The 26,782-nt window shown below is 39.2% G+C and overlaps 5 protein-coding genes across 5 annotated transcripts; all 5 read left to right on the forward strand.

Annotated features, from left to right (window-relative positions):
• The first annotated feature begins 3,005 nt into the window (after nucleotides 1–3,005).
• On the forward strand, nucleotides 3,006–4,042 carry taar19s (trace amine associated receptor 19s). The gene has a single exon (XM_017358096.4). The coding sequence runs from the start codon at nucleotides 3,035–3,037 to the stop codon at nucleotides 4,040–4,042; it is 1,008 nt and encodes a 335-aa protein (XP_017213585.1). The 5' UTR covers nucleotides 3,006–3,034.
• Nucleotides 4,043–8,622: 4,580 nt separating this feature from the next.
• Nucleotides 8,623–9,659, forward strand: si:ch211-238p8.35. Its single transcript, XM_017358097.4, has one exon. It carries the CDS (start codon nucleotides 8,652–8,654, stop codon nucleotides 9,657–9,659), a length of 1,008 nt encoding a protein of 335 aa, XP_017213586.1. The 5' UTR covers nucleotides 8,623–8,651.
• Nucleotides 9,660–14,172: 4,513 nt separating this feature from the next.
• On the forward strand, nucleotides 14,173–15,209 carry taar19r (trace amine associated receptor 19r). Its single transcript, XM_017358098.4, has one exon. The coding sequence runs from the start codon at nucleotides 14,202–14,204 to the stop codon at nucleotides 15,207–15,209; it is 1,008 nt and encodes a 335-aa protein (XP_017213587.1). The 5' UTR covers nucleotides 14,173–14,201.
• Nucleotides 15,210–16,959: 1,750 nt separating this feature from the next.
• taar19l (trace amine associated receptor 19l) lies at nucleotides 16,960–18,084 on the forward strand. The gene has a single exon (XM_068223873.2). It carries the CDS (start codon nucleotides 16,989–16,991, stop codon nucleotides 17,982–17,984), a length of 996 nt encoding a protein of 331 aa, XP_068079974.1. The 5' UTR covers nucleotides 16,960–16,988; the 3' UTR covers nucleotides 17,985–18,084.
• Nucleotides 18,085–21,404: 3,320 nt separating this feature from the next.
• On the forward strand, nucleotides 21,405–22,424 carry taar19u (trace amine associated receptor 19u). The gene has a single exon (XM_017358099.3). It carries the CDS (start codon nucleotides 21,429–21,431, stop codon nucleotides 22,422–22,424), a length of 996 nt encoding a protein of 331 aa, XP_017213588.1. The 5' UTR covers nucleotides 21,405–21,428.
• Nucleotides 22,425–26,782: the final 4,358 nt, after the last annotated feature.

The raw sequence follows: 26,782 nt of genomic DNA on the forward strand, positions 1-26,782 counted from the left end.
GGTATAAAAAAATATTCAGAAAATTTACTAATTCACTTTCCCCCTACAGGTCCAAAAACTTGTGTTGTTGGTGAATTGGGTAAGCTAAATTGACAGTAGTGAATGTGTGTGAATGAGTGTGTATGGATGTTTCCCTGTGATGGGTTAAGTTGGCGATTTATTCCGCTGTGGTGACCCTTGATTAATAAAGGGACTGAGCTGTAAAGAAAATGAATTAATGAATGAATTAATTAATTTCATGATAGCTGCAACCATACAGATTCAAACCCGAGTTGAACAAGTCAGAATTCGGCTTATAATCACACCCCCATAATATTTTTATTAACCATTAAATGGTAAGTTTTGTTAGTATTTATGTGTATTAAAATGTCTGAAAGCTAAAATAAATTTTATTTGTTCGAAAACACTGATAAAATGTGATTTATGACAAGCACTGTGCACATCTTTCTGTGCCTCAGCGGGATTTTAATTTGAGCAGTTGACGACGTGTGTTATAACGTGATAATCACACCAGTGTGATCTTACACTTCAGTGACCAACCAGGGCTGATCATTTCAGGCTGGTGTATTTCAGAAACTGCTGATCTACTGGAATTTTCATGCACACCCATCACTAGGGTTTACAGAAAAAAATTCTGAAAAAGAGGAAATGTCCAGTGAGCGGCAGTACTGTGGGTGCAAATGCCTTGTTGATGCCAAAGATCAGAGGAGAATGGCCAGACTGGTTCCAGCTGACAGAAAGGCAACAGTAAAGGCTGGTTTATACTTCTTGTAGGAGCCACTTTTTTGTGTTGTAGTGATTTTTGTTGTCCACTAGGTGTCGATAACTGATAAGTATAACTAAGGTGCCTGTGAAAGCGCGGAAGAGCGTCAGGAATGGGAAAGCACACGGTTTTTGATGGTGCTAAAGGGTAACTTGCTTGCTAGTGTGGGAAAATGTGCTGTGTGTACAAGGAGCGAATGTTATATTCACATGAGAATGAAGAAAGGAGAAGCAAAGATTGAGGCTTTGTTTTATTCACCTGCACAAAATAAAGACATTCTGCTTGAAATCAACTTTAGCATGCATGGACACTGATTGCACGCGTGAAATACTGTAAGTGCTCGCACTCATTACTTGGCGACAACAGAAATGGAAGACTGTTATACTTCTGCATCGAGTGATCAGCGTGACCCACAGCACCCACCTTGTGTGTAGCCATGCATTTATACTTCTGTATGCTGTTTGTGTTGCAATTACACTTCCGAAATGCTAGCTGGCAGTAGGCTTTTATGTTCCTCTGTGTCAAATTTATTCGCAGGTGTTTTGTTTTACCATAAATGTACAAGTAGCTAAAACTCACTCATTCAGAGGCGGGAGCCAGCAGACATGCACCAACTTCAATCATAAGGTAAATACAAAACAACAATCTCCATCTGGAGTTCCTTCATGGGACTCAACACTTGTAAACATTTGATCCATCTGGCTCACGGCTCTCAGCACCACCCACACTCATCAAAATCTACCAAGCCGACCAATCCCAGAGTTTGCACTACATGTCATTGCGACGTTACATTTTTGTAGATGCATGTCAGCATCAGCCACAGCGAGGGCTATGCCACCACATGAAGGCTACACCAAAGCATATGTGTGCACTTCACACAGAAGTATAAACCAGCCTCAACTCAAATAACCAGTCGTCACAAGGTCTGCAGAAGAGCATCTCTGAACACACAACACATCCAACCTTGAGGTGGATGGGCTACAACAGCAGAAGACCACACCAGGTGCCAGTCCTGTCAGCTAAGAACAGGAAACTGAGGCTACAATTCACACAGACTCACCAAAACTGGACAGTAAAAGATTGGAAAAAAGTTGCCTAGTCTGATGACTCCATTTCTGCTGATCGAAGGGTTAATATCTGGTGTCAACAACGTGAAGTCATGGATCTATCCTGTCTTGCATAGACAGTTCAGGCTGGTGGTGGTGGTGTAATGGTGTAGGGGATATTTTCTTGGCACACTTTGGGCTCATTAGTACCAATTAAGCATCGTGTCAACGACACAGCCAACCTAAGTATTGTTGCTGACCATGTCCATTCCTTTATGACCACAATGTACACATCTTCTGATGGCTACTTTCAGCAGTATAACACACCATGTCATAAAGCTCAAATCATTTCATCTGTACCTAATTAAGTGGCCAGTGAGGGTATATGTGGTGCTGTGAACAAATGATAGACTAAAACACAGAAAAATGCAGTGAGACTGCTAATGATATCCTTCATTATCACATTGAGTACTGAATACAGACATGAACAGGGCAATATGATGGTTTTTAAAATAGTTGAGGCAATAACTGTTAATGTGTCTCCACTGGTCATCTAGTTGATACAGCATTACCAGGTTTAGTTGTAACAGTGCTAATCAACTTAGCAGTGACTGCAGTGCATTTAACATATCTATGCAGCTCTGCAAAGGGCATCGTATGAGATTTTTTACTGTGTAACTCACTAACCAAAGGGTTAATATAAGAGCTCCACAATGCCTGTCATACAGTATGGGCAAAAGGCCGGAATTATATTAAACGTTTGCAAATTGACCTAAATCTGTTGACATGTAGATGGGAACTTGTTCCTTGTTCTGTAACAATGATCTGCAATGGTAATGGGTGGATGGTAAGATCGGAACAGGGAGGTTTAATAATACTTTTGGTATGCTTTAAGAGTAATGCAGTACATAATGTGGATGGCGTATCACTGCTTAACCCATCAGTTTTAAAGGTCTTTACACCTTTAAAATAACCCAAAAAACAACAAAAAATGTATAAATAATAAATGTAGTATTTAGCTTTAAAAATAGAGAAAATAAGTATTGAAGATCAAAACAAGCTTGCATTACTATAGCAACTATAAACAGTAGACTGGGAGGATTTCTTATTGTTTATTTCTTTATTTCTTCAACATTTGATTGGGCCGATGAGTGATGCAGACACTGTATAAATGAGAGGACAGAAAGGAGAGCAGAACAAACTCCTAACAGGAGGAGACTCACTCATGGCCTATGAGACAGAGGATCAGGAGACTCAATACTGCTTTCCTAACATCAACTCATCATGTGTCAAAGGGAGACGCTATAGACATGAATATATCATCATGTATGTGTTCTTTTCACTGCTGTCAGCATGGACTGTGTTTCTGAACCTGCTGGTGATCATCTCCATCTCTCACTTCAAGAAGCTTCACACTCCAACCAACATGATTATTCTCTTTCTGGCTGTAAATGATCTGCTTATTGGACTTATTGTGTTGCCTGTGGAGGCCATCAGGCTGATTGAGAGGTGTTGGTACTTTGGAGAAACCTTTTGTTTTCTGTATTTAATATTAATTGTGCTTATTTTCTCTGCATCTCTCAGTTATTTAGTTTTAATTGCTGTTGATCGTTATGTGGCTGTGTGTCACCCTTTACTGTACCCACAGAAAATAACCATCACTAACATGTTAAAGAGCATCTGTCTGAGTTGGGTTTGCTACTCAGCTTATAACATCGCCTTTGTAATTAATAATAGAAACTTAAACTCTTCACAAAAAACAGATGTGTGTTATGGACAGTGTTTAATCATGATGAGTTTTAGCTGGACAGTCATTGATTTGTCAATTTGTTTTATTTTTCCCTGTCTCATAATGATCACTTTATATTTGAGGATTTTCTATGTTGTTCATCAGCAAGTGAAGGTTATAAACTCTCTGATGAAGGGTGGTAAATGTGAAACGGAGGGTTCAGTGAAGAGGAAATCTGAGAGTAAAGCTGCTCTGACTTTAGGAATCATTGTGTCTGTTTATCTGCTTTGCTATATCCCATACTATATCTGTACTTTACTTGTAAGCTCCTCCACAACTATAAATGTTTTAATGTGGAATGTGCATGCTAACTCAGGTCTGAATCCTCTGGTTTACGCTATATTTTACCCCTGGTTTAAAAAGACAGCTAAACTCATCTTGACTTTGAAAATATTTCAGCCGGCATCCTCACTGATAAATATATTTACAGAAAATGAATTGTAACTAAGCTGGTAAAGCTGATAATATTATCTGTGATTCCCTTAATAGTATTAAAACAATTACATATAAACATAAGATCAAATTTAGAATAATAGAACATAATTGTTAATAATATCACTGTTTCTTTTGTTTCTAACTACATTCATTATATTGTGTGTGGGGCATTGGAGATGTTGGAGGTAAATATTATTCAGATAATTCACTAACATATTAGGATATTAATTAAATTTTATTAAGCCATTATTATTATTTTTTTTCCAATTAAAAGGTCACACATGAAAGCAGAACTCATTAAAGCAGTGTTGTAGTCCCCAGGTAGTATGTCTGTATGTACACTGAGAAATAAAGGTATAAGATCTGTCACTGGGGTGGTATTTTTTTCAAAAGATACAATTTTGTTCCTAAAAGGTCCATATTAATACCTCAAGGGTACTTTTCAACACCTAAAAAGTACAAAAGTGTTTCTCCTAAAATTTGTAGGCACTAATATATACTTTTGAGGTACCAATATGAACCCATCAGGTACAAATGTGAACCTTTTGAAAAGGTACTACTCCAGTGACAGCTCACGTACCTTTATTTCTGAGAGTGTATAACATTCCCATCAAACAAAAAAGATGAGCACAGTAGTGAGTGTGTGTGTGTGTGTGTGTGTGTGTGTGTGTGTGTGTGTGTGTGTGTGTGTGCGTATGTCTGCGTGCGTGTGTCTGCGTGCGTGCATGCGAGAAAGTTTAACTGAATTAGTTTATTTCTTAACAATTTCTGTGATCTCATAATAGCGAGCATCACAGTCACGCAGCACAATCACCTCACAGCAAGAAGGTCACTGGTTTGAGCCTCGGCTGGGTCAGTTGGCATTTCTGTGTGGAGTTTGCATGTTCTCCCCGTGTTTGCGTGGGTTTCCTCCGGGTGCTCCGCTTTCCTTCACAGGTCCAAAAACTTGTGTTGTAGGTGAATTGGGTAAGCTACATTGACGGTAGTGAATTTGTGTAAATGAAAGTGTATAGGTGTTTCCCAGTGATGGGTTGCAGCTGGAAGGGCATCCGCTGCGTTCAACATTTGCTGGATAAGTTGGCGGTTCATTCCACTGTGGTGGCCCCAGATTAATAAAAGGAATAAGCTGAAAAGAAAATGAATGATAGCTCATTCACTCATATCATGATAGCTGAAACCATAGAGATTCATATCAGAGTTGCACAAGTCAGAATTCGGTTTATAACCACAGCATGGAAACTGCCCTGATTAAAATCACCAATGACCTTCTTATGGCAGCTGATTCTGGACTAATATCTATTCTCATTCTCCTCGACCTGAATGCGGCCTTTGACACTATTTGTCACAGCACCCTCATCACTAGACTATATCCACTCTTGGCATCACCAATACCCCACTTAACTGTTTTAAATCATTATCCATTCAACTTAAATCATTCACTTCTCAGCATTTTACAGTTTCTTTGGGTGTACCCCAGGGCTCAGTCCTGGGCCCCCTGCTTTTAACATCTATTTCCTTCCACTTGGTGATATTCTCCACAAATAGAACATACAGTTTCACTGCTATGCGGAGGACACCCAGCTTTATCTCTCAGGCTAACCCTCTTCTTGTTTTCCACCTACATCCCTCACAGCCTGCTTAGCAGAAATCAAGTCCTGGCTCTCTCTTCCTCAAACTGAGTAGTTCAAAAACTGAGGTTTTGCTTGTTGGTACCAAATCAACACTCTCCAAAACTGACAGCTTTTCTCTTTCAATTGACGATTGTTCCATCTATCCCTCTAAACAGGTTAAGAGTCTGGATGTCATCCTTGACAGCACCCTATCTTTTGATTCTCACATCAATAACATCACCCGGTCTGCTTACTTCAACCTACGCAACATTCACTGTCTCCGCCCTTCTCTTACCCCTCATACCACTGCTGTTCTTGTCCATAGCCTTGTCACATCTTGTTTAGATTACAGCAACTCTATTCTCTTTGGTCTCACTCATAAATCCCTCTGTAAGCTTCAGTTGGTCCAGAACTCAGCTGCCCGTATCATCACCAGAACTCCTTCTTCTCATCACATCACCCCTGTCCTGCAGCAGCTTCAGTGGTTACCAGTTCATTTTCGAATTGACTTTAAAATCTTGATGTAGCATTCAAACATCCACAATCTCGCCCCTCCATATTTGTCTGCCCTCATCCACATTTCTGCTCCTTCTCGCACCCTGCGATCTTCTTTCTCCCTCCACTTGTCTGTTCCCTCTTTTTGTCTTTCGACTATGGGCAAAAGAGCATTCAGCCGCTCTGCTCTGCGGCTTTAGAACTCGTTACCACCTGCCATCAGAAACATTGACTCCCTCACACTATTCAAATCAAGACTCAAAACCCACTTATTTAAGAAAGCTTTTAACACTTAATTTTTTTCTGCACTATTATTGTGTATATTTTATTATTTCTCTTGTTGTTTTATTGCTCTTGTTGGTTGTACGGTGCCCTTGAGCGCCTTTAAATAAAATGTATTATTATTATAAAAATGTATTATTATTATAATCAGACCCCCATAATTTTATAAACCTTAAATGGTAAGTTTTGCAAGTAGTTATGTGTATTTAAATGTCTGAAAGCTAAAATAAATTATATTTGTTTTAAAACACTGATAAAATGTGATTTATGACAAGCACTCTGCACATCTTTCTGTGCCTCAGCGGGATTTAAATATGAGTAGTTGATGATGTGTTATAACTTGATAATCACAGTGATGTGATCGTACACTTTAGTGAACAGTGTAGCCGTGCATTTATACTTCTGTATGCTGTTTGTGTTGCTCTGCAATTACACTTCCGAAATGCTAGCTGGCAGTAATTTTTTATGTTCCTTTGTGTCGAGTTTCTTTGCAGGTGTTTTGTGTACCTTAAATGTACAAGTAGCTAAAACTCACTCATTCAGAGGTGTGAGCCAGCGGACATGCAACAACTTCAATCATAAGGTAAATGCAAAACAACAGTCTGCATCTGGAGCTTCTTCATGGGACTCAACACTTGTAAACATTTGATCCATCTGGCTCACGGCTCTCAGCACCACCCACACTCATCAAATCTACCAAGCCGACCAATCCCAGAGTTTGCACTACATGTCATTGCGACATTACATTTTTGTAGATGCATGTCAGCATCAGCCACAGCGAGGGCTATGCCACCACATGAAGGCTACACCAAAGCATATGTGTGCACTTCACACAGAAGTATAAACCAGCCTCACCTCAAATAACCAGTCGTCACAACCGAGGTCTGCAGAAGAGCATCTCTGAACACACAACACATCCAACCTTGAGGTGGATGGGCTACAACAGCAGAAGACCACACCAGGTGCCAGTCCTGTCAGCTAAGAACAGGAAACTGAGGCTACAATTCACACAGACTCACCAAAACTGGACAATAGAAGATTGGAAAAAAGTTGCCTGGTCTGATGACTCCATTTCTGCTGATCGAAGGGTTAATATCTGGTGTCAACAACGTGAAGGCATGGATCTATCCTGCCTTGCATCGACAGTTCAGGCTGGTGGTGTTGGTGTAATGGTGTAGGGGATATTTTCTTGGCACACTTTGGGCTCATTAGTACCAATTAAGCATTGTGTCAACGACACAGCCAACCTGAGTATTGTTGCTGACCATGTCCATTCTTTTATGACCACAATGTACACATCTTCTGATGGCTACTTCCAGCAGGATAACGCAACATGTCATAAAGCTCAAATCATTTCATCTGTACCTAATTAAGTGGCCAGTGAGGGTATATGTGGTGCTGTGAACAAATGATACTAAAACACAGAAGAATGCTGTGAGACTGCTAATGATATCCTTCATTATCACATTGAGTACTGAGTACAGACATAAACAGAGCAATATGATGGGTTTTAAATAGTTGAGGCAATAACTGTTAATGTGTCTCCACTGGTCATCTAGTTGATACAGTATTAGCAGGTTTAGTTGTAACAGGGTTAATCAACTTAGCAGTGACTGCAGTGCATTTAACATACCTATGCAGCTCTGCAAAGGGCATCGTATGAGATTTTTCACTGTGTAACTCACTAACCAAAGTGTTAATATAAGAGCTCCTACAATGCCTGTATCATACAGTATGGGCAAAAGGCCGGAATGATATTAAACGTTTGCAAATTGACCTAAATCTGTTGACATGTAGATGGGAACTTGTTCCTTGTCCTGTATAGCAATGATCTGCAATGGTAATGGGTGGATGGTAAGATCGGAACAGGGAGGTTTAATAATACTTTTGGTATGCTTTAAGAGTAATGCAGTACATAATGTGGATGGCGTATCACTGCTTAACCCATCAGTTTTAAAGGTCTTTACACCTTTAAAATAACCCAATAAACAACAAAAAATGTATAAATAATAAATGTAGTATTTAGCTTTAAAAATAGAGAAAATAAGTATTGAAGATCAAAACAAGCTTGCATTACTATAGCAACTATAAACAGTAGACTGGGAGGATTTCTTATTGTTTATTTCTTTATTTCTTCAACATTTGATTGGGCGGTGAGTGATGCAGACACAGTATAAACGAAAGGACAGAAAGGAGAGCAGAACAAACTCCTAACAGGAGGAGACTCACTCATGGCCTACGAGACAGAGCATCAGGAGACTCAATACTGCTTTCCTAACATCAACTCATCATGTGTCAAAGGGAGACGCTATAGACATGAATATATCATCATGTATGTGTTCTTTTCACTGCTGTCAGCATGGACTGTGTTTCTTAACCTGCTGGTGATCATCTCCATCTCACACTTCAAGAAGCTTCACACTCCAACCAACATGATTATTCTCTTTCTGGCTGTAAATGATCTGCTTATTGGACTTATTGTGTTGCCTGTGGAGGCCATCAGGCTGATTGAGAGGTGTTGGTACTTTGGAGAAACTTTTTGTTTTCTGTATTTAATATTAATTGTGCTTATTTTCTCTGCATCTCTCAGTTATTTAGTTTTAATTGCTGTTGATCGTTATGTGGCTGTGTGTCACCCTTTACTGTACCCACAGAAAATAACCATCACTAACATGTTAAAGAGCATCTGTCTGAGTTGGGTTTGCTACTCAGCTTATAACATCGCCTTTGTAATTAATAATAGAAACTTAAACTCTTCACAAAAAACAGATGTGTGTTATGGACAGTGTTTAATCATGATGAGTTTTAGCTGGACAATCATTGATTTGTCCATTTGTTTTATTTTTCCCTGTCTCATAATGATCACTTTATATTTGAGGATTTTCTATGTTGTTCATCAGCAAGTGAAGGTTATAAACTCTCTGATGAAGGGTGCTAAATGTGAAACGGAGGGTTCAGTGAAGAGGAAATCTGAGAGTAAAGCTGCTCTGACTTTAGGAATCATTGTGTCTGTTTATCTGCTTTGCTATATCCCATACTATATCTGTACTTTACTTGTAAGCTCCTCCACAACTATAAATGTTTTAATGTGGAATGTACATGCTAATTCAGGTCTGAATCCTCTGGTTTATGCTATATTTTACCCCTGGTTTAAAAAGACAGCTAAACTCATCTTGACTCTGAAAATATTTCAGCCGGCGTCCTCTCTGATAAATATATTTACAGAAAATGAATTGTAACTAAGCTGGTAAAGCTGATAATATTATCTGTGATTCCCTTAATAGTATTAAAACAATTACATATAAACATAAGATCAAATTTAGGATAATAGAACATAATTGTTAATAATATCACTGTTTCTTTTGTTTCTAACTACATTCATTATATTGTGTGTGGGGCATTGGAGATGTTGGAGGTAAATATTATTCGGATAATTCACTAACATATTAGGATATTAATTAAATTTTATTAAGCCATTATTATTATTTTTTTTCAATTAAAAGGTCACACATGAAAGCAGAACTCATTAAAGCAGTGTTGTAGTCCCCAGGTAGTATGTCTGTATGTACACTGAGAAATAAAGGTATAAGATCTGTCACTGGGGTGGTATTTTTTTCAAAAGATACAATTTTGTTCCTAAAAGGTCCATATTAATACCTCAAGGGTACTTTTCAACACCTAAAAAGTACAAAAGTGTTCCTCCTAAAATTTGTAGGCACTAATATATACTTTTGAGGTACCAATATGAACCCATCAGGTACAAATGTGAACCTTTTGAAAAGGTACTACTCCAGTGACAGCTCACGTACCTTTATTTCTGAGAGTGTATAACATTCCCATCAAACAAAAAAGATGAGCACAGTAGTGAGTGTGTGTGTGTGTGTGTGTGTGTGTGTGTGTGTGTGTCTGCGTGCGTGCATGCGAGAAAGTTTAACTGAATTAGTTTATTTCTTAACAATTTCTGTGATCTCATAATAGCGAGCATCACAGTCACGCAGCACAATCACCTCACAGCAAGAAGGTCACTGCTTTGAGCCTCGGCTGGGTCAGTTGGCATTTCTGTGTGGAGTTTGCATGTTCTCCCCGTGTTTGCGTGGGTTTCCTCCGGGTGCTCCGCTTTCCTTCACAGGTCCAAAAACAAAACAGTAGTGAATTTGTGTAAATGAAAGTGTATAGGTGTTTCCCAGTGATGGGTTGCAGCTGGAAGGGCATCCGCTGCGTTCAACATTTGCTGGATAAGTTGGCGGTTCATTCCACTGTGGTGGCCCCAGATTAATAAAAGGAATAAGCTGAAAAGAAAATGAATGATAGCTCATTCACTCATATCATGATAGCTGAAACCATAGAGATTCATATCAGAGTTGCACAAGTCAGAATTCGGTTTATAACCACAGCATGGAAACTGCCCTGATTAAAATCACCAATGACCTTCTTATGGCAGCTGATTCTGGACTAATATCTATTCTCATTCTCCTCGACCTGAATGCGGCCTTTGACACTATTTGTCACAGCACCCTCATCACTAGACTATATCCACTCTTGGCATCACCAATACCCCACTTAACTGTTTTAAATCATTATCCATTCAACTTAAATCATTCACTTCTCAGCATTTTACAGTTTCTTTGGGTGTACCCCAGGGCTCAGTCCTGGGCCCCCTGCTTTTAACATCTATTTCCTTCCACTTGGTGATATTCTCCACAAATAGAACATACAGTTTCACTGCTATGCGGAGGACACCCAGCTTTATCTCTCAGGCTAACCCTCTTCTTGTTTTCCACCTACATCCCTCACAGCCTGCTTAGCAGAAATCAAGTCCTGGCTCTCTCTTCCTCAAACTGAGTAGTTCAAAAACTGAGGTTTTGCTTGTTGGTACCAAATCAACACTCTCCAAAACTGACAGCTTTTCTCTTTCAATTGACGATTGTTCCATCTATCCCTCTAAACAGGTTAAGAGTCTGGATGTCATCCTTGACAGCACCCTATCTTTTGATTCTCACATCAATAACATCACCCGGTCTGCTTACTTCAACCTACGCAACATTCACTGTCTCCGCCCTTCTCTTACCCCTCATACCACTGCTGTTCTTGTCCATAGCCTTGTCACATCTTGTTTAGATTACAGCAACTCTATTCTCTTTGGTCTCACTCATAAATCCCTCTGTAAGCTTCAGTTGGTCCAGAACTCAGCTGCCCGTATCATCACCAGAACTCCTTCTTCTCATCACATCACCCCTGTCCTGCAGCAGCTTCAGTGGTTACCAGTTCATTTTCGAATTGACTTTAAAATCTTGATGTAGCATTCAAACATCCACAATCTCGCCCCTCCATATTTGTCTGCCCTCATCCACATTTCTGCTCCTTCTCGCACCCTGCGATCTTCTTTCTCCCTCCACTTGTCTGTTCCCTCTTTTTGTCTTTCGACTATGGGCAAAAGAGCATTCAGCCGCTCTGCTCTGCGGCTTTAGAACTCGTTACCACCTGCCATCAGAAACATTGACTCCCTCACACTATTCAAATCAAGACTCAAAACCCACTTATTTAAGAAAGCTTTTAACACTTAATTTTTTTCTGCACTATTATTGTGTATATTTTATTATTTCTCTTGTTGTTTTATTGCTCTTGTTGGTTGTACGGTGCCCTTGAGCGCCTTTAAATAAAATGTATTATTATTATAAAAATGTATTATTATTATAATCAGACCCCCATAATTTTATAAACCTTAAATGGTAAGTTTTGCAAGTAGTTATGTGTATTTAAATGTCTGAAAGCTAAAATAAATTATATTTGTTTTAAAACACTGATAAAATGTGATTTATGACAAGCACTCTGCACATCTTTCTGTGCCTCAGCGGGATTTAAATATGAGTAGTTGATGATGTGTTATAACTTGATAATCACAGTGATGTGATCGTACACTTTAGTGAACAGTGTAGCCGTGCATTTATACTTCTGTATGCTGTTTGTGTTGCTCTGCAATTACACTTCCGAAATGCTAGCTGGCAGTAATTTTTTATGTTCCTTTGTGTCGAGTTTCTTTGCAGGTGTTTTGTGTACCTTAAATGTACAAGTAGCTAAAACTCACTCATTCAGAGGTGTGAGCCAGCGGACATGCAACAACTTCAATCATAAGGTAAATGCAAAACAACAGTCTGCATCTGGAGCTTCTTCATGGGACTCAACACTTGTAAACATTTGATCCATCTGGCTCACGGCTCTCAGCACCACCCACACTCATCAAATCTACCAAGCCGACCAATCCCAGAGTTTGCACTACATGTCATTGCGACATTACATTTTTGTAGATGCATGTCAGCATCAGCCACAGCGAGGGCTATGCCACCACATGAAGGCTACACCAAAGCATATGTGTGCACTTCACACAGAAGTATAAACCAGCCTCACCTCAAATAACCAGTCGTCACAACCGAGGTCTGCAGAAGAGCATCTCTGAACACACAACACATCCAACCTTGAGGTGGATGGGCTACAACAGCAGAAGACCACACCAGGTGCCAGTCCTGTCAGCTAAGAACAGGAAACTGAGGCTACAATTCACACAGACTCACCAAAACTGGACAATAGAAGATTGGAAAAAAGTTGCCTGGTCTGATGACTCCATTTCTGCTGATCGAAGGGTTAATATCTGGTGTCAACAACGTGAAGGCATGGATCTATCCTGCCTTGCATCGACAGTTCAGGCTGGTGGTGTTGGTGTAATGGTGTAGGGGATATTTTCTTGGCACACTTTGGGCTCATTAGTACCAATTAAGCATTGTGTCAACGACACAGCCAACCTGAGTATTGTTGCTGACCATGTCCATTCTTTTATGACCACAATGTACACATCTTCTGATGGCTACTTCCAGCAGGATAACGCAACATGTCATAAAGCTCAAATCATTTCATCTGTACCTAATTAAGTGGCCAGTGAGGGTATATGTGGTGCTGTGAACAAATGATACTAAAACACAGAAGAATGCTGTGAGACTGCTAATGATATCCTTCATTATCACATTGAGTACTGAGTACAGACATAAACAGAGCAATATGATGGGTTTTAAATAGTTGAGGCAATAACTGTTAATGTGTCTCCACTGGTCATCTAGTTGATACAGTATTAGCAGGTTTAGTTGTAACAGGGTTAATCAACTTAGCAGTGACTGCAGTGCATTTAACATACCTATGCAGCTCTGCAAAGGGCATCGTATGAGATTTTTCACTGTGTAACTCACTAACCAAAGTGTTAATATAAGAGCTCCTACAATGCCTGTATCATACAGTATGGGCAAAAGGCCGGAATGATATTAAACGTTTGCAAATTGACCTAAATCTGTTGACATGTAGATGGGAACTTGTTCCTTGTCCTGTATAGCAATGATCTGCAATGGTAATGGGTGGATGGTAAGATCGGAACAGGGAGGTTTAATAATACTTTTGGTATGCTTTAAGAGTAATGCAGTACATAATGTGGATGGCGTATCACTGCTTAACCCATCAGTTTTAAAGGTCTTTACACCTTTAAAATAACCCAATAAACAACAAAAAATGTATAAATAATAAATGTAGTATTTAGCTTTAAAAATAGAGAAAATAAGTATTGAAGATCAAAACAAGCTTGCATTACTATAGCAACTATAAACAGTAGACTGGGAGGATTTCTTATTGTTTATTTCTTTATTTCTTCAACATTTGATTGGGCGGTGAGTGATGCAGACACAGTATAAACGAAAGGACAGAAAGGAGAGCAGAACAAACTCCTAACAGGAGGAGACTCACTCATGGCCTACGAGACAGAGCATCAGGAGACTCAATACTGCTTTCCTAACATCAACTCATCATGTGTCAAAGGGAGACGCTATAGACATGAATATATCATCATGTATGTGTTCTTTTCACTGCTGTCAGCATGGACTGTGTTTCTTAACCTGCTGGTGATCATCTCCATCTCACACTTCAAGAAGCTTCACACTCCAACCAACATGATTATTCTCTTTCTGGCTGTAAATGATCTGCTTATTGGACTTATTGTGTTGCCTGTGGAGGCCATCAGGCTGATTGAGAGGTGTTGGTACTTTGGAGAAACTTTTTGTTTTCTGTATTTAATATTAATTGTGCTTATTTTCTCTGCATCTCTCAGTTATTTAGTTTTAATTGCTGTTGATCGTTATGTGGCTGTGTGTCACCCTTTACTGTACCCACAGAAAATAACCATCACTAACATGTTAAAGAGCATCTGTCTGAGTTGGGTTTGCTACTCAGCTTATAACATCGCCTTTGTAATTAATAATAGAAACTTAAACTCTTCACAAAAAACAGATGTGTGTTATGGACAGTGTTTAATCATGATGAGTTTTAGCTGGACAATCATTGATTTGTCCATTTGTTTTATTTTTCCCTGTCTCATAATGATCACTTTATATTTGAGGATTTTCTATGTTGTTCATCAGCAAGTGAAGGTTATAAACTCTCTGATGAAGGGTGCTAAATGTGAAACGGAGGGTTCAGTGAAGAGGAAATCTGAGAGTAAAGCTGCTCTGACTTTAGGAATCATTGTGTCTGTTTATCTGCTTTGCTATATCCCATACTATATCTGTACTTTACTTGTAAGCTCCTCCACAACTATAAATGTTTTAATGTGGAATGTACATGCTAATTCAGGTCTGAATCCTCTGGTTTATGCTATATTTTACCCCTGGTTTAAAAAGACAGCTAAACTCATCTTGACTCTGAAAATATTTCAGCCGGCGTCCTCTCTGATAAATATATTTACAGAAAATGAATTGTAACTAAGCTGGTAAAGCTGATAATATTATCTGTGATTCCCTTAATAGTATTAAAACAATTACATATAAACATAAGATCAAATTTAGGATAATAGAACATAATTGTTAATAATATCACTGTTTCTTTTGTTTCTAACTACATTCATTATATTGTGTGTGGGGCATTGGAGATGTTGGAGGTAAATATTATTCGGATAATTCACTAACATATTAGGATATTAATTAAATTTTATTAAGCCATTATTATTATTTTTTTTCAATTAAAAGGTCACACATGAAAGCAGAACTCATTAAAGCAGTGTTGTAGTCCCCAGGTAGTATGTCTGTATGTACACTGAGAAATAAAGGTATAAGATCTGTCACTGGGGTGGTATTTTTTTCAAAAGATACAATTTTGTTCCTAAAAGGTCCATATTAATACCTCAAGGGTACTTTTCAACACCTAAAAAGTACAAAAGTGTTCCTCCTAAAATTTGTAGGCACTAATATATACTTTTGAGGTACCAATATGAACCCATCAGGTACAAATGTGAACCTTTTGAAAAGGTACTACTCCAGTGACAGCTCACGTACCTTTATTTCTGAGAGTGTATAACATTCCCATCAAACAAAAAAGATGAGCACAGTAGTGAGTGTGTGTGTGTGTGTGTGTGTGTGTGTGTGTGTGTCTGCGTGCGTGCATGCGAGAAAGTTTAACTGAATTAGTTTATTTCTTAACAATTTCTGTGATCTCATAATAGCGAGCATCACAGTCACGCAGCACAATCACCTCACAGCAAGAAGGTCACTGCTTTGAGCCTCGGCTGGGTCAGTTGGCATTTCTGTGTGGAGTTTGCATGTTCTCCCCGTGTTTGCGTGGGTTTCCTCCGGGTGCTCCGCTTTCCTTCACAGGTCCAAAAACAAAACAGTAGTGAATTTGTGTAAATGAAAGTGTATAGGTGTTTCCCAGTGATGGGTTGCAGCTGGAAGGGCATCCGCTGCGTTCAACATTTGCTGGATAAGTTGGCGGTTCATTCCACTCTGGTGGCCCCAGATTAATAAAAGGAATAAGCTGAAAAGAAAATGAATGATAGCTCATTCACTCATATCATGATAGCTGAAACCATACAGATTTATATCAGAGTTGCACAAGTCAGAATTCGGTTTATAACCACAGCACGGAAACTGCCCTGATTAAAATCACCAATGACCTTCTTATGGCAGCTGATTCTGGACTAATATCTATTCTCATTCTCCTCGACCTGAATGCGGCCTTTGACACTATTTGTCACAGCACCCTCATCACTAGACTATATCCACTCTTGGCATCACCAATACCCCACTTAACTGTTTTAAATCATTATCCATTCAACTTAAATCATTCACTTCTCAGCATTTTACAGTTTCTTTGGGTGTACCCCAGGGCTCAGTCCTGGGCCCCCTGCTTTTAACATCTATCAAAATTATAACTGCATTATCTAATGCAGTACATAATATTGGTGGCGTATCACTGTTTAACCCTTCAGTTTTAAAGGTCTTTACACCTTTAAAATAACCCCCTACCACCCCCCAAAAAATGTATAAAATAATGAATGTAGTTTTTAGCTTTAAAAATAGAGAAAAAATGTATTCAAGATCAAAACAAGCTTGCATTACTATAGCAACTATAAACAGTAGACTGGGAGGATTTCTTAGTATTTATTTCTTTATTTCTTTAACATTTGATTGGGCGATGAGTGATGCATATAACTGAAAGGACAGAAAGGAGAGCAGAACAAACTCCTAACAGGAGGAGACTCACCCATGGCCTATGAGACAGAGCATCAGGAGACTCAATACTGCTTTCCTAACTTCAACTCATCATGCATCAAAGGAAAACGCTCTAGACATGAATATATCATCATGTATGTGTTCTTTTCACTGCTGTCAGCATGGACTGTGTTTCTGAACCTGCTGGTGATCATCTCCATCTCTCACTTCAAGAAGCTTCACACTCCAACCAACATGATTATTCTCTCTCTGGCTGTAAATGATCTGCTTATTGGACTTATTGTGATGCCCATACAGGCCATCAGACTGATTGAGACATGTTGGTACTTTGGAGAAACTTTCTGTGGATTCTATTTAATACTAATAGGGCTTATTTTCTCAGCATCTCTTAGTAACTTGGTTTTAATTGCTGTTGATCGTTATGTGGCTGTGTGTCACCCTTTACTGTACCCACAGAAAATAACCATCACCAACATGTTAAAGAGCATCTGTCTGAACTGGCTTTACTACTCAGCTTATAACACGTCCTTTGTAGTTAATAATGGAAGTTTTGACTCTTCACACAGAACCGAAGTGTGTTATGGAAAGTGTTCAGTCATGATGAGTTTTAGTTGGATCATCACTGATCTGTTCATGTCTTTTATTTTTCCCTGTCTCATAATGATCACTTTATATTCAAGAATTTTCTATGTAGTACATCAGCAAGTGAAGGTTATAAACTCTCTGATGAAGGGTGGTAAACGTGTAACAGAGAGTTCAGTGAAGAGGAAATCTGAGAGTAAAGCTGCTCTGACTTTAGGAATCATTGTGACCATTTATCTGCTTTTCTATATCCCATACTATATCTGTATTTTATTTGTGAACTCCTCCACAACTATAACTGTTTTGGCGTGGGCTGTATGTGCTAACTCAGGTGTGAATCCTCTGATTTATGCTTTATACTACAGCTCATTTAAAAAGACAGTTAAACACATCTTCACTCTGAAAATTTTTCAGCCGGCATCCTTTCTGTTATGTATTTTTAAATAACATGAAGTGACTCTCACTTGACATCATCTGTGATATTATAAATTAAAACAATTACATATAAACATAAGGTCACTTTTAAGAATAAATAACTAAACTGGTAGTGATAACCTTTTTGTTTCTAACTTCTACATTCATTACACTGTGTTCATGGATGGCACTGAAGATGTTTGAGGTGAATAATGTTCAGATGACACTAGTGAATCATTGATGTATTAAGCAGTTGATTAAGTTTTCATTAAGCCATCATGTTTTTTTTTTTACAGTCCACAGGTCACACATGAAGGCATTCACTCAGTCATTGTTCATAAAACATCAGATCAGTGTGTGTTTGTGTGTTTACAGTACTTTGCAAAGTTAATGAATGGTTCAGTTAAGGATCATGCCTGAAGAGAGGCCTACTGTACCCACACTGCCATTTACAAGCCCACAGTACAATATTACAACAAACTATATCAAAACTCTATTCTAAAATTAATACTGAAAATAAACAAATGGCCAGGCTTTTTTGTTGGGTTTTTTTGTATAAAAAGAGACACAAAAGTGATCAAGAGTGACAGCAACACTTAAATTTGATCGAATCCAGTTGCTTGATTATTGTTGTAAGTACTTATTTGTGGCATAAATAATGTTCATGCCCTCATATTCAGGTGCTTCCAGAAATGCACAACACACATATAATCCTGAAGACTTTATGCAAAATACAAATGCAAAAGGGGCTCATTTTGTGCGCTATTTTGCATGAGAACATTTTGTGAGTTGTAGGTGTTGTATCGTTTGTTATTTAAGTAGGTCGACCATTAAATAATTGCAATAATCAGCAGAAGGTTGTGCATTAAGGGTATGCACTTTACTAAGACATGACGTTTGCTGTATGTGTCGGGTGGGTCTTTGCCTCTTTGTTGTACATTTAAAATCCTTAAATGGATGGTAATCCATTGGTTATCTCTTACAAATACAAATCTACATCTTGAAAACTTGTGTTATAATATCATAATCACACTGGTGTGATCGTACACTTCAGTGACCAGCCAGGGTTGATCATACAGGTATGATTGTACGCCTGAAAGGGTTGAAGGCCACTCTATAATGTACAGTTTTATCACAGCACAATGACACAGACGTTGCAGGTTATTAGTGTGCAATTGGCATGCTGACTGCAGGAATGTCCTCCAAAGCTGTTGCTCATTTAATTGAATGTTAATTTCTCCACCATAAGAAGTCTCCAAAATCTTTTCAGAGGATTTAGCGGTAAATCCATCCGGCCTCACAACCGCAGACCACATATAACCCACATCTGTCCAGGACCTCCCCAAAGCTAAATAATTTCTGCACAAACTGTCAGAAACCTTTCAGGGGGCCAAATTTACATGCTTGTCCTTGTAGTTTTTTCAAACGCTCATGACTGTTTTTATATTTTGCAATTATATTGTATAGTTTGACATGTAATGCTTCCAAAAACTGGAAAACAAAAGACTGGAAAAACGTTGCCTGGTCTGATGACTCTCGATTTTTGCTGATGGTAGAGTCAGAATTTGATGTCAACAACATGATAGATTAAATTTATCCTGCCTTGCATTTATGGTTTAGGCTGGTGGTTGTGTAGTGGTGTGGGGGATATTTTCTTAGCACACTTTGGGCCTACTAGTACCAATTGAGCATCGTGTCAACGCCACAGTGTAAAAGATATGGACGTAGTATCCGTGACGTCACCCATGGGTTTCTGAACACTGCAAAAAAAGCTACAAGTAGGTGCAGCCAAATGTCCAACCGGGGCTCAATGTGGAAACGTAGCCCCGCGGACGTTTCTACGGACCGCGATCTACGTCCTGGGAGGTACATATTCGATCAGTTTTTGTTTTCGCGGATCCGCAAGAGGCCGCTGTGCGCGCTTTTTTCGCGTCTCGGGCGCCTCTCGGGAGCACGCGCCGTTCGCGCCTGCGCCGTTCGCGCCTGCGCCGTTCGCGCCTGCGCCGTTCTCGCGCGAAAAGCCGCCCTCCTCTTCCTCCTCCTCCTCCTCCTCCTTCCCTAAACCCGAGCGACGGTTCGCAAAAGCAGTCCAGAAAAAAAAAAAAAAGCAAACGCTCTCGTCTTCGACCGCGTTTTCTGATCCCGCCGCATTCTTGCCCTTATTTTTCGGATTCCATTTTTCGTCTTACTCCGGAACCGCTGTTCCCCGGACTTGATCCCGGTCGTCCCCGCAGCCGGCTCCTCCTCCTCCGGGGCCTCCGCTCCGCCGACGCAACGCTGTGAGCTAAGCGGACAAACTGGTTGCATCGGGAAAGCCCTTCACTCGGAGGCGAGCCGTCGGCCGGTGAGCGTGAAGAGGAGGGGCGGAGCGGCGCCACACCGCCCCGCAGCGTTCGCTCGAAAAAACTAAACACGGTACGTACCTTCAGCCACGTAAATCGCGGTCTCCAGAAATGTCCGCGTGGCTACATTTCCAGAATGAGCTTGGGTTGCAAATGTCGCCATTTTGTTCGCACGTCATCGCACCCATGGCGGGATACCAAAAAAGGGCAAAGAGGCGGAGAGTGAGCAGAGCTGCAGACACCTGCTAACATTTTGCTTAGACAGACTTTACTTTGGGAGAACGCTTAATACTTCATTATCTGCGACTCGTTTGTGTTCTTCTGACCACTTGTGCTTGGCTGTACACTATATCAATAGTGTTTAGACTTTTAAACACACTGTTGTAACACATCGAGCCACTTAGCAATGTTCTTGAGACATTTTTCAACAGGAGGAAAACGTGAAATAAACCAAAACGTAACACTGTAAGACAACGCTTCAGATGACTGTTCTAGAGCCAACATCTAATCAGTCTGTTAGATTCTGGAGTGCATTACAGGTCTAAAGAAAACTATAAATGATAAATGATCTTAAATAAAACAAATACAGTTATAGAGATGGTATAAGGATATAACTTCACTCACTTGGGAAATGGAGACAACTTGAATGGTTTGTGAGCACATTTAAGTGCACACAGCATCCCATATTATCTGATAATTGAATTTAATAAGTCCAAAAGGCAATCGACTGTGTAAAGAAACATTAACCAAAACAACAATACAATGTATGTGCCGAGCTTAAATAATATTTTTGGCATGCTATAAGAGTAATGCAGTACATAATGTGAGTGGTGTATAACTGTTTAACTCTTCAGTTTAAAGGTCTTTACACCTTTAAAATAACCCAATAAACAACAAAGAATGAATAAAATAATAAATGTAGTATTTAGCTTTTAAAATAGAGAAGAAAAAGTATTGAAGATCAAAACAAGCTTGCATTACTATAGCAACTACAAACAGTAGACTAGGAGGATTTCTTATTGTTTATTTCTTTATTTCTTTAACATTTGATTGGGCGGTGAGTGATGCAGACACTGTATAAATGAAAGGACAGAAAAGAGAGCAGAACAAACTCCTAACAGGAGGAGACTCACTCATGGCCTACGAGACAGAGGATCAGGAGACTCAATACTGCTTTCCTGACATCAACTCATCATGTGTCAAAGGAAAACGCTCTAGACATGAATATATCATCATGTATGTGTTCTTTTCACTGCTGTCAGCATGGACTGTGTTTCTGAACCTGCTGGTGATCATCTCCATCTCTCACTTCAAGAAGCTTCACACTCCAACCAACATGATTATTCTCTCTCTGGCTGTAAATGATCTGCTTATTGGACTTTTTGTTATACCCATACAGGCCATCAAACTAACTGAGACGTGTTGGTACTTTGGAGACATTTTCTGTGTTCTGTATTTAATATTAATTGGGCTTATTTTCTCTGCATCTCTCAGTAATTTAGTTTTAATTGCTGTTGATCGTTATGTGGCTGTGTGTCACCCTTTACTGTACCCACAGAAAATAACCATCACTAACATGTTAAAGAGCATCTGTCTGAGTTGGGTTTGCTACTCAGCTTATAACACTGCCTTTGTAGTTAATAATGGATATTTTGACTCTTCACACAGAACAGACATGTGTAATGGACGGTGTTCAGTCATGGTGAGTTTTAGTTGGACAGTCATTGATCTATTCATGTGTTTTATTTTCCCCTGTCTCATAATGATCACTTTATATCTGAGGATTTTCTATGTAGTTCATCAGCAAGTGAAGGTTATAAACTCTCTGATGAAGGGTGGTAAACGTGTAACAGAGAGTTCAGCAAAGAGGAAATCTGAGAGTAAAGCTGCTCTGACTTTAGGAATCATTGTGACCATTTATCTGCTTTGCTATATCCCTTACTATATCTGTTCTTTATTTGTAATCTCCTCCACAACTATAACCGTTTTATCATGGGCTGTACATGCTAACTCAGGTCTGAATCCTCTGGTTTATGCTTTGTTTTACAGCTCATTTAAAAAGACAGTTAAACACATCTTCACTCTGAAAATATTTCAGCCAGTATCCTTTCTGTTCCGTATTTTTAAATAACTTGAAGTGACTTTCACTTGACCTCATTTGTGATATTATAAATTAAAACAATTACATATAAACACAAGGCCACTTTTAAGAATAAAAAACTAAACTGGTAGTGATAAGCTTGTTGTTTTTGTTTCTAACTTCTACATTCATTACACTGTGTTCATACAAGACACTAAAGATGTTTGAGGTGAATAATGTTCAGATGACACTAGTGATTCGATGTATTAAGCAGTTGATTACATTTTTATTAAGCTATCATGTTTATTTTTACAGTCCACAGGTCAAACATGAATCAACTCAGTCATTGTTCATAAAACATCAGATCAGTGTGTGTTTGTGTGTTTACAGTACTTTGCAAAGTTAATGAATGGTTCAGGGAAGGATCATCAGTATCAACCTGCTGAAAAATCCAGCTTGAACCAGCCTAAGATGGTTTCCAGTCATTTCCAGCCTGGTCTGGTCAGGCTAAGGCTGATCAGTAAGGGTAAACAAAGACAGACCAACCTATGTGACTGCCTGAAGAGGCCTACTGTACCAACACTGCCATTTTACAAGGCCACAGTACAATATTACAACAGACTATATTAATAGTCTATTCTAAAATTAAATCATAATTAAAAAAGATGTTTACATAAAAGGAGACAAGAAAGTGATCAAAAGTGACAGCAACATTTAAAATTGATCAAATTCAGTGGGTTAAGTTACTAAGTACTTATTTGTGGCATAAACAATGTTTATGCTCTCATATTCACGTGCTTCCAGAAATGCAAAACAAATTAAAATTACAAAAACAAATTAAAACAAATTAAAATTGCAAAACAAATTAATCCTGAAGACTTCATGCAAAACACAAATGCAAAAGGTGCCCATTTTGTGCTCTATTATGCAGGAGAGATCAATTTGTGAGTTGTATGAAAGCAATCGAATAATATATATATATATATATATATATATATATATATCAGCACTGGTGGGAGGCGTGCGTTGGCACGTAGCAGCAGGCCAAGTGCATTAGTGCCCTCACCAGTGCTGATATACAGCCATATCGCACTGCTGCGAGTGTGATATTGCGTTTATACAACTGTTTGACAGCATCATTGTGTATATAAAAACAAAATTAAACATGGAGAGTCTCAAAAACCCTTTTGTATGAGGAACTACTTTCTTCCGCATTGAATTCAAATCATAAGCTGACAGTTAAACAGCTGAGCAAGCATCTTTTACACTTTAGATCTGTAGTGTCTGCTTTTTGCTGGCTGTATGTGGGCAGAGTAATACACAAAGGGTAAAGAGGCTTAACGGGTGATGAAATTACTTAAAAATTTCACCTCTATCAGCCAATTAGATTCGAGAACCAGACAGAACTTTTGTATAAATATATATATATAAACACCATTTTATGATTTTATGTTAAAAATAAAGTTTAAATGTTTTATTCTTAATGATTAACAGCCTGAATGACTAATATTCATTCATTTTCTTTTTTCGGCAGCGGATGGCCTTCCAGCCGCAACCCATCTCTGGGAAACTGAATGATATGTACTGGGATAATCTGTTATTCTACTAAACAGCTACTTGGTTATTGCATGGCAGGCCCGTAGCCAGCATGTTATAAGGGGTCTTTATTTTAAATGTGGACCTTTTTGCAGTTATTCACTGTCCTCAGTCAGAATTTGGCTATTTAAATAATAAAAAAATGTAAACATAATAATAATAAAAGAGCTTCACAATTTTTGTAGCCTCTCTTGTAAAAAAAAAAGTACATTTGATTTGATGGAAAATTCATGGATAACAAGATTATCCATGGATTCTGCTTGGTCTTATATCCTTTATCAATGGGTTGATTTCACTATTTATGATGATATAACAGGGCGAAGCAGTGGTGCCCTGCTATGCCCTGCTATGGCGCAGTAGGTAACGCTGTTGCCTCACAGCAAGAAGGTCGCTGGGTCGCTGGTTCAATCCTCGGCTCCATTGGCCTTTCTGTGTGGAGTTTGCATGTTCTTCCTGTGTTCGCACGGGGATCCTCCGAGCTCCGGTTTCCCCTACAGTCCAAAGACATGCGGTACAGGTGAATTGGGTAGGCTAAACTGTCCGTAGTGTGTGAGTAAGTGTTTGTGGATGTTTCCCAGAGATGGGTTGCGGCTGGAAGGGCATCCGTTGTGTAAAAACACGCTGGATAAGTTGGTGGTTCATTCCATTGTGGCGACCCCAGATTAATAAAGGGACTAAGCCGACAAGATAATTAATGAATGAATAATGACATAGCAGTAAAAATAAAACAAATGAGCCATTGTATGGGACAAATTCTGGACATCGGTCATTGAGGGGTGGGTTTTTCCAAACACCCGAACCCCTTTGGCTATGGGCCTGCATAGTTACCATGAATAAGGTTCAAAATGGGATAATTTTGACACTTACCACTACTATTTTTAGATTGGAGCTGGAATTCATGTATATGCTTCGATGTCAGTTCAATGTACAGCGTGCATCGCATTATCAGACTATTGTCATTGACAGAGTGAAAACAGACTGAAATTGAGGCCAGGTGACCTGGGGCCTCATGTATCAACGCTGCGTACGCACAAAAACTTTGCGTACGCCAGGTTTCACGCTCAGAATCGCTCACGTTTGGATTTACTAACAATGAACTGAACGTGGGAATGTGCGCAGGTTCACGGCAGCTTTCTGGCAGGCGTACGCACATTTTTTGTGCGTGTCTGTTTTATTTCTATTGGCGACTCCTAGAGGCAGTTGTGTTAAATTCTTCTCTACAAAGTGTCTGAGCCTTGCAATGGCAGCTGTATGAGACGGGTTCATATAGTAGGTATGTAAGATTTCCATACCATACAGTTGACCAGCTAAACATTAAACCACAATTTGCAGCGGTCGCCTGTTTTCCCAATGTAATCTGAGCTATCTACCGCACGCACATTGCTATAAAGACAATATCTGAAGATAAATTTGCATGCGTTAATCAGAAACATTTCCATTCAATAAATGTGCAAATAAAATATGATGCACAAACTTATTGATGATTCCTACTTGTCTTTCTCGTGATAAATAGTGGGCAAAATCTGATATGTAGCGGGGAAAAAAAGAAGAAAGAGTTCATCAGACGCTGGTTTCGAGCCGAGTTTATGCTCGTACGTGTCAGTACATGATCACATGTTTCTTATGAGGTGCGCCACTGAGACTGATAAGGGTACTGCAACATTTTACAGATATAAACCACACTATTTCTTTTTTAAAAAGAAAGTAAGTGCGATGTTCAGACCCAACTGTGTTAACCGTATCAGCTAAACTCTCCCACTCTATTTTTTTCTTTTGTTGTTAATTCCGGAGAACAAACTTGCAAATAACACCGCTTTTCTCCGGTCTACCTCCGAAAGCAGCACCTCCATTTCACATTCTGTTCAAAGTTTCTCTTTTTGCTTGATTTTGCCATTGCTTTTTCGTTGGGTTTTGCCATTAGCATAGTCATTAGCATATTCATACGGGGGAGGAGGCAGGAAGGGGTTTTGTGCTCGTGCATGTTGCGCTCAGTTTCACGTTTATTCGGATGTACAAAAGAATATGCGTGAGATTCGGCGTACGCAGTGTTTCATACATCTGAATTTTTTTCTGCGTACGCACATTTACAGCTTTGTGCGTACGCAATGTTTTAGTAAGATTTCCACGCAAGTCTTCGTACATGAGGCCCCTGGTCCGATAAACTCACTACACAGACAGCATGACCGTCCTTCTCGGAACCGCAGATGGCCATGGCGTGACGTCTCCCTCATCAGCGATCATACAACACTGGTGCGCGGCCGTGTGCGCCAAAACGAAAGCTGGAGACGCGTCTCTTCAGCAACCTCTCGCGACACAACCTCTCTAATGCTGCGCCTCGCGATATTTGCAAACAATACATATGGATCATTTTTATTATCATTTAACAGTAATGGAGGAACGCCACCAAATTTAGCGAAGTAAGTGTACTGATTTTTCTCTAATAATTTACTTGATTAAGAGTAAAAGTACACATATTTAAATGTACTCAAAAAGTACTCGTTACCCAAAAATTTTACTCAAGTAAATGTAACGAAGTAAATGTAACTCGTTACTACCCACCTCTGTTAACTTGGGCAGTAATGCTAAGTAATAATAAATAAGTGAATAAACAGCCTAAATGAAAGGAACAAGAGGGACCAAAATCTGCAGGTCTAGTGGCCCCATATGGGATTAAAATTCCCTCTCAGTAATGACATCCTGGCTCTGGGCTGAAACCATCTCTATTCAAAGTAGAGTCGCACTAGTCACAATTCAGCTGAGTGCACAGTTAAGAGTACTTTGGTGTGCTGCAAGAGTATTGCCGTATGTAATGT

The sequence above is a fragment of the Danio rerio genome, chromosome 10 (genome assembly GCF_049306965.1).
Source record: "Danio rerio strain Tuebingen ecotype United States chromosome 10, GRCz12tu, whole genome shotgun sequence".
In the NCBI taxonomy this organism is placed as follows: Eukaryota; Metazoa; Chordata; class Actinopteri; order Cypriniformes; family Danionidae; genus Danio; species Danio rerio.

What these genes read in the sequence shown, in the direction of transcription:
- taar19s (XM_017358096.4), top strand. Translation starts at nt 3,035, where the DNA reads ATGGCCTATGAGACAGAGGATCAGGAGACTCAATACTGCTTTCCTAAC.
- si:ch211-238p8.35 (XM_017358097.4), top strand. Translation starts at nt 8,652, where the DNA reads ATGGCCTACGAGACAGAGCATCAGGAGACTCAATACTGCTTTCCTAAC.
- taar19r (XM_017358098.4), top strand. Translation starts at nt 14,202, where the DNA reads ATGGCCTACGAGACAGAGCATCAGGAGACTCAATACTGCTTTCCTAAC.
- taar19l (XM_068223873.2), top strand. Translation starts at nt 16,989, where the DNA reads ATGGCCTATGAGACAGAGCATCAGGAGACTCAATACTGCTTTCCTAAC.
- taar19u (XM_017358099.3), top strand. Translation starts at nt 21,429, where the DNA reads ATGGCCTACGAGACAGAGGATCAGGAGACTCAATACTGCTTTCCTGAC.